Here is an 8,173-nt window from a genome sequence, read left to right on the forward strand (position 1 = left end):
GATGGCACACCGGTGAGCGGCCGTTTGTGTGCACCTATTGCGGGAGCGGTTTCATAACTAATGGTGCGTTAAATATTCATGAAAAACGTCATCTGGATAAACGAAATTACAAGTGTGATGAATGTGGAAAACGCTTTTTTGATGGTTACCAATTGCGTACACATGCTGTGGTACATACGCGGGAACGTAATTACAAGTGCGAACAGTGCGAAGCCACATTTACCAGGGTCAAATCACTGCGAAATCATATGAAGTTGCATGAAAATGCTTTACGGTACGAATGCAACATTTGTAATATGCGCTTTAATCAGAAACCTTCCTTAATATGGCATGAAAAGAGCAAGCATGCTATAATGCGGGGCGGAACCAATGGAGCTAGTAAGGTTCCGGACGCGGGAATATATACGGAAGTGGCTAATATCTCCGAGACAGAGGACGAAAGTAAGCGTTGCGATTTAGAATTTGAAGACGCCGATGCGAATACGATAACGACGGTAGAGGCACTCTAGGAGACAGAAAGTGACACGGTGGTGGAATTTCCTTCAAAATAACGTGACCGAAAAAGTGTTATTGGTAAGAATACCACATATACACATATGTATGTAGAACATTAAGCTGGGTCTATCTAGAGATCGACGCCCGAAATTGCTTTCGAAGTACAACAATGGGTCTATATTATGATATATTGCGCCGCTTTAATGAAAATATATGTATATATACATACATATGTCAATTTGGAAACAAATTCTTATCGAAATATAATGTACATATGTACATACATACATATATAGATATGCGCCAAGAAAGGATAAGACGAAGCCGTATGTATAATTTAATTCGTTTATGTGTTTACTTGGATATTTTAGTTCATAAATATATTAACTTGAATTCATTATTCGTTCTACATATGTATGCATTTGAGAAAATATGTATGTATGCTCAATGCTAAATATTCTAGAACATATTCTCAAAATTGCAATATACTATGTATGTTTATGTACATATATACATATGTATATACCTGCATATAATATGATATCTTTGCAGCTTTGAATATGTATATTTAATATCCTCAATAATAAAAAATTCTTCCAAATTTGGAACTTGAAGATCCTTCACATATTTGGTATTCTTTAAATTAGTTATTTTTTTATTTATCAATGGAAATTTTGTTAATACATCATTTCATCAAATGTACGTATACATACATATATATAGTATATTACTTTCGTATCAATTTTTAATAGCGTAATTAAGTTTTGGAAATTATTGAAAATTTTTACCGAGTGTCAGCTTTTCTATACTTAATTATCGCTATTGACTACTGTAATTTCATAACAAAGATCATCTGCTTGTGTTTGCAACTCCAATTGATCCTGTGAATGTGTTACGAAATGTATTTGCTTTTGTTCTATTTCTTCATCAAGTTGATCGTCCTCTTCCTGTTGCTCTAACAGCAATTGCTCCTCCTCTGCATGCTGCTGTAACAATTGCTCTTCTTCCAATTTTCTTTGTGTGTTATTTCGACACTGTATGGAACGTTTATGTGCATCAAAGTAGCTGATATCTGTAAACTCTTCTTGGCAAATTTCGCATTGAAAGTATTTTTGGTTAAGATGCAGTAGCTTACGATGCCGCGCCATCTTGTGTGCATCACGGCATTGCATGCCACAAAACGGGCATACCAACATTCGGCGATTACCCATATGCACGTTGCGTACGTGCTCCTGAAGCGAGAAATTCTTGTAGTACGCTTTGGGACAGTGTTCGCATTGGAAGCGTCTCATCTTTTCGTGCGTAGACTCGCGATGCCGCTTCAACATCGTGTTTTGTGAAAAAGTTTTACCGCAAATCTCACAAATGTGTTCTTTTTCCTGATGCCGCCGCTGATTGTGCACACGTAAGTCTTGTTTGGTTGAAAAGTATAGCTTGCATGGTTCGCACACATACGGCCGAATGCCCATGTGACGCCGAGAATGACCAGCCAAGTAACTGTGATCTTTGTATGATTTGTCACAATAGATGCAGGCATAGCGGTTAGTGCCGGGCACAAGATGTGTTTTTAAATGGGCAGAGAGTTTCGATTTGTGCATCACATCGGGGCAAATGCCACATTCGACAGGTAGTTTTTCGTCCGTATCAGTGTTCGATAAGGAAAATTCAACAATGGGAGTCTCGTCAACATCATAGTCGACTATGTTGGCTACAAGTTCGTCAAAGAGGAGGTAACGTTTAGGGCCTTTAGGTGCTTCATTAGGAGGAGAATGTGCCACCTCTGGCTTCTCTTCAATGTCTTCCTCTTTAATCAGCTCTACATTGGCCGGTAGTGGCTCATCCTCTATTTCCACAAGGCTCTCGGCCACTTCATAACCCTGTTCAGTGTCATCTTCCTCGATTACCTCCATTATAATCGATTCTGGCTTTATTATAATGTCTTCCAGCTGTTCCACCTCCACCCCGTCTTCATCTTCGTATATAAAGGTCTCTTCCTCCACAGAGTCGCAATCCTTAGTCAGCTCATACTCGATGAACCCGTCAATTTCTACAACACCGTCGCACATTTTGTTAACAACTTCTTTGCGAGGGAGTTTTCGTTAATTATTTGCTTTATATTACTAAATATTTCGTAAATTCTTCAACAGCGTAAGCAAAATCGTGTGAAAGTGATGCAATGAAAAGCCTTAATGATATTAGTGTCATCCGGTTACTTGCGCTTTGCGAGTATTCGAGACACAACACAAATAACTTTCTGCACAATAAATTTATTAAATTAATTTGTTTACAAACTTTTGCACAATTGGATGTACCGATAGGGCTTGCTGTATAAAAAAGTACTTTGCAATCGCGACCGTGATGAGTAGATTCCTGGCTTTTCACTTTTAATGCGTCACTGCCGTAGGGATGCCGAAAAAGATCGATGCATCGAAAATATCGATACATATCGTTTGACAGCACTTTTCGGAGTGACACCCAAGTCGCACACCGATACCTGCAGCTAAGCAGTCCCAAATCTATTGTGACTTGTACGTTGTCGGTGACAGGAGGGAAATGGAAAAGCGGAATTTCCTGTTCGCTAAAAGTATTTCCTCTAACCTCCAATTTAAAGAACTAAATTCAGTTTCGTGTGGAATAACTTACATAAAAACTTGCACGAACGAGAATGCGTATTTGAACTGAAAAGTTGCGACTTGTGATAGCTGCTGATAAATAAGATGCTTATAAACTTAAAGGGAAGTGATTACAAAGGTATATACATATGTACTCTTAAGTTTATCACCGAGTAGATAATTTCAGGAGCTAAAAGCCTTTCCAAAAGGTCAACAGGCCTTCCACTCTACATTCGTTTCTCCTTTCATTTTTGTATGGAGTGGCACAAATTGAAGGCTTTCGCTACCCATAAAAGGGCTTCCAGAAGGGCATTTTGTAAGACGTATTTCAGAATGCCTTTTGGGGGAGTTTTTATGTATAAAACTGCTTCTTTAATTCATAAAAATCATACTTCTTTAAGGTATTTATTTAAGGTTCATATCAATTATTTTTTTTGCATTCGCGTAAATTGCAAATAGAAAACGACCTACAAGCCATGCAGGCAAGCATTTTTTTCAGTCCTTTTTGGGTAGGCCTTTCGGAATGACTTCTTTGAAGAAGGCCTACCTAAATTATCTTCTGGGCAATTAGTGTTCAACGTTCATCACAGCTAGTTAACTTTGTTGTTGCTTCACATACAAATTTTTCGTTAAGCTAGCGGATGGTGGGCAGAGAAGTGACCAAGCGAAGGCGGCTAATATGGAGTTCCCCGAATTGACAAGTGCATAGGAAAATTCTAATATTATATAAATCGCTCTAAACTTGCTCAAAGTATTACAATCTCGTAAAACTTCCGCTCAGCATTCTGGTAAGCTTGTAACGTTTTAGCCAGTTTCGTTTTTAACGGATATGTATGAACATACATAAGTTACAACTTCTCACGCCCTATCGCTAGCGAAAAGAACACTGAATCTAGCAACCCACCGCTTTTCTACTTCACAGTTAAGGTGCTTGCACTTGGCTTGTATTACACACATATGTATATATTTCTCCATTTCTTCACATAATAATTATACGCTCCCATTGTGCGATCGTAATGTTAAATGCTTTTAAATATGTATGTATGTCCATACATAAGTGTTTGTTGCTGTTGTTTTAATGTGACACCCAACTCTTAGCTCTGACTGTGGCCGCGTGCAATGAACGCATTAAAAGTGACTGTTTCTTGTTTTTACTGCTGCATGCAAGTTTGAATGTAAATACATATGTAAAATTTAGCAAAAGCTAATGACTTCTTTAGCTAACGCTTCTGACGATGCGCTAACTGCTTTCGGAAGTTGGCAGTAACTAGATCCGAATAGTACTGCATCTCCAAGTATTTCATATTGACGGTAATGCGGCACGGGTTCGTTTTCCATAACAACAACAAGCCACGCCGGCCCAAGTATGGTGTGACTAATGCGAGTAATAAAACCAGATAAAATTGTAGACTAAAGATTTTTCAAGTAACGCACACTTTGCCGCCACCACAGACTTCATTCTGTTATTCATTCATACTAGCGTGGATAGTACATAAGTACCTATGTACATATAAACTTGATGCGGCGCCTAGCTTACGGCCGATTGTACATATACGCCGCATCTGCTGCCTAGGTTTAAACCCTCAACTGCTTAGGCATTTTACTGCTACTGCTGTTGTTAGATTTTTACCTTCTTTTTGCAAGATATTTGTTGTGTGGATTTTCTGCAGCGCCACCGCAACTGCTACTCCGTTTGGCTTTACTATTGCTCTACTGCCGCTACTGTTGACTGATGGCAACTTTTCCAGCGCACGAATAACATCTGCATTTCTTTCAAGCCGCTCGCTCGCCAGCTGCGCTTATTATATTTTCACACTTGGCAGCGTCTAGTCGTTTGTTTTGTGCGCGTCAGCTTTTGCGTTTGGCTTTTCATCTAGTGTTTGGAATCGCGCCTTGTATGCATTTACATACATACATAGTAAGTTTTGCATTTCGCATTATATGCTTAGCTTCTTACGAATATTTCACGGCTTAAGACCGTCAGTTGTTTCCGTTCGTTTGCCATCACTTGCTGCACCATCTTGCGACTCTGGTAGCTTTTGATTAACTTCGATTGCAATTTTTTTATTACCGACCACGCCGACCGAAAATGTTATGAGTTTGCATAGAAATGTGTTTATAAATTTTGTAAAAATATTCCGCGCTCATTAAGTGAGTGATTAGTTGATTAGCGGTTGATTAGTGAGTGAAAATTTTGGGGTTTTAAGAAGGACTATCTAATGCAGAGAAATGTTCAAAAGCACCGATACTACAAGACTCGATAAAATAGTGTCCAAAAGCAGAATTGAAATTAAATTTTAGAGCTGTGTTTGGTGAATACGGTTGGAAAAAAAATTTTTAATAAGGTAATTACAATATTTTTGTACTTACCTACAAGAGAGCTAACTAAAAAAAAAAGAAAAAAATAGCACGATATTTTTGCACAAATCAATTCAATTAACGTAAATATATTTTTGTTCATAATTATATTCACTAACCAAAAAACTACTGCTTTACCTATTTTTGTATTAATTGCGTTGTATCTGTACGGTCCATTTTTGTGCTAGCTCCCTAAAGATCTAGACACATATCTATATATATTATTATTATATTAGGCTAAAAATTAATTCATAGTATATCGTCATCAGCAATGCAAAGAACTGTATTAACATCGTTGATTTCTTATAGAAATGCGGAAAAGCTTCAAAATCTTAAAACCAAAACATATATCCTCTTGGGAAAAATATTTGGAATATTAAATGGAGGTGAGAAAAATGTCACTAAAAGCCAGTTTTACCAGTTTCTAAACTAATACCTCTTCGCATAAAAAATATGTCGATAACAAAACTATTACTAGTTATTGTGTTAATAATTTAACCTGCCGGTACCTTAGAATTCTATAAAAATATGTTGGAAATAAAAAATAAAAAATTGCTTTTTAATGTTAATAAATTAAAAAAATATCTTACAGTAAAATCAGGTGATGTATGTATACATACATACACATATAATAAAAATGTGGCAACCCTCATCGAAATTATTTGTGGATTAAGGTTCTCAAAAATCTGTATTAAGTTGTTTTAGTTAAATTTTGTAGATGCGAAAATAAGTGGCGACCTTACACTAATATCCTTAGGGATAGGCAAAGCATTGTTTATAAGAGCCTTCTTTTAGTTACCTTGAATAGTATTATTATATCTTAATTTTTTAAATATTAAATTAAATAACAAAACAAGCGAAAATAGAAGTAGGGGCCACCCTTGAGGTACATCCTTTTCGATAAAAGGGTTTTGCGGTAACAAACAAAAAAAAAAAAATATTCAGACGAATTGATAACCTCCTGCTTTCTGAATGGCAGACGATAAGTTCGATAAGTTTCAGAACATCGAATCATTTTATGTCCTTCCATAAAAATGACGGATCATTCTCTCTTGCCGTTTTTTTTTTTGTTTTTATATTGTTTCATCTTTGCAATGCCTAATTACAAAACTCTATAAAAAAAAATTCTATAAAAATCTCTAAAACAGATGCATTTAGTATTAACAACGCTTTTTTCACACGCTGTCTGCGCGATGATATTGAATGTAATTAACTGCCCGTGGCAACTTTTGAAACAAAAAATGTGTAAAAAAAATAAAAAAATGTAAATGCCCCAATAAAAGGTCCAACATTTTTATAGAAAACCGCTACGTCATGCCTAATCATTTCGCATAAGTATTGCAATAGCTGAAGATTTCAATTGAGCGAACGCTAGAGGCCAGTACGAAGACAAATTATTATGTCAGTAGTGATCAGTGAACATTGACCGATGATGATGTCCAGCATGATGCCGATGGAGATGGCCAGACAAAAAAAAAAGCGTGCAGTCATCATGAAGTAAAATAAATAAAATTCAAAAGATGACAATTGAGGAAAAACAATAAAAAAATGGGGATGATGTGTAGCATTTTTGCTTATGCATGAAATCTGTTAATGAAATACGTAACTACTACTTGGATTTGATAAGTTAATCGTTTGGTTGGCGACCAAATGGCCTCAGGCGTACATTATCGATTGAATGCAAAAGAATAAATGTGCAATATAAATGTAAAGACACATAATAGGAAACAGTTATTATATAAATAATAATATAGTATAACTCATATATGTATATACATTAGTATGGATCACTCTCCATAAAAAAATCGGTATTATAAAATTTATTATATTTTATTACTTCCGCCAAAATATTTCGGCAAAATATTAAGATTTACGTGAGCGACGGAATTATTAATATACATAGTTATACAGGTTTTATAATTTCGTTTTTTTTTTTGTGTGGCACCCTAATATGCATACATACATACATATGTATGTTTGTTTATGGCACATTTTTATATTAATCTAGCGGCATATTAATTTCGAAATTCCCCCCAAGCTAAATTGATTACACATATTCGTTCACGCCTTATTGTTTACTCCGCTTTTTGCCACCTCTTATGCAGTTTCTCGGATGGATTAGCTCATCAACAGATGTGGCGTAAACTATTGACTGCTTGTTTTCAGCTCATCTTAAAGCAAATGCACATGGCAATATTAATAAGTACGTGTACTATTTTATGAATAAACAGTCAAATACTAAGAAAAAATCAATGACGGTGATGGTCACATAAATCAAAATATGTGCCTTTGAAGGTTTCGCGCAAGCGTAGTGTTTTCATTTAAAATATTTGTGCATGGTATTAACATTTCATGGACATATGTGTGGCACGCTTCTCTAAATACAATTAGCTGTAATGAAAAACCCACAAATTTTGGAGTACTAACAACCAAAAACACGGCTCTATTAAGATAACAGCCACCGTAGAATGCAGAAACGAAGGGCAACAAGATATATACATATTGACTTTATATCCATTTATGTACATATATATCGATATTGAAAAGTTTGATTTTAGTGAGAAATAGTAAAGAATAGAACCGTACTTTCCGAACATAAAAAAGAGTTAGCGAACAAGTAATTTTTAGCAAAAAAAACCTGACTTAAAAAAAAAATATATATATATGGCTCATTCCATCTCAAATCACCCAGGCCGGGGGAAAGTGAA

General features: G+C 35.8%; 3 protein-coding genes across 4 annotated transcripts in view; 2 read left to right on the forward strand and 1 right to left on the reverse strand.

Moving 5' to 3' along the window:
* Window positions 1-1,118, forward strand: part of LOC118748655 (zinc finger protein 62-like) — a 2,060-nt gene extending 942 nt beyond the window's left edge. The window contains exon 3 of the mRNA XM_036483239.1: window positions 1-1,118. This exon is cut by the window's left edge and continues 4 nt beyond it. Within this exon, the coding sequence (XP_036339132.1) occupies window positions 1-509 (509 nt within the window). The 3' untranslated portion in view covers window positions 510-1,118.
* Window positions 490-8,173, forward strand: part of LOC118748639 — a 37,793-nt gene continuing 30,109 nt past the window's right edge. For both annotated transcript variants that reach the window (XM_036483215.1, XM_036483216.1), the window contains exon 1: window positions 490-573. The gene's annotated coding sequence lies outside the window, so the exon portion shown is untranslated. The remainder of the gene's footprint in view (window positions 574-8,173) is intronic.
* On the reverse strand, window positions 1,196-2,900 carry LOC118748646 (zinc finger and BTB domain-containing protein 24-like). Its single transcript, XM_036483230.1, has 2 exons — window positions 2,808-2,900; window positions 1,196-2,749 (listed from the first exon to the last, which is right to left on the reverse strand). Exon 2 carries the CDS (start codon window positions 2,559-2,561, stop codon window positions 1,305-1,307), a length of 1,257 nt encoding a protein of 418 aa, XP_036339123.1. The 5' UTR covers window positions 2,562-2,749; window positions 2,808-2,900; the 3' UTR covers window positions 1,196-1,304.

Source organism: Rhagoletis pomonella, unplaced genomic scaffold, assembly GCF_013731165.1.
Source record: "Rhagoletis pomonella isolate Grant_MI unplaced genomic scaffold, Rhpom_1.0 Rhpom_scaffold_00013, whole genome shotgun sequence".
In the NCBI taxonomy this organism is placed as follows: Eukaryota; Metazoa; Arthropoda; class Insecta; order Diptera; family Tephritidae; genus Rhagoletis; species Rhagoletis pomonella.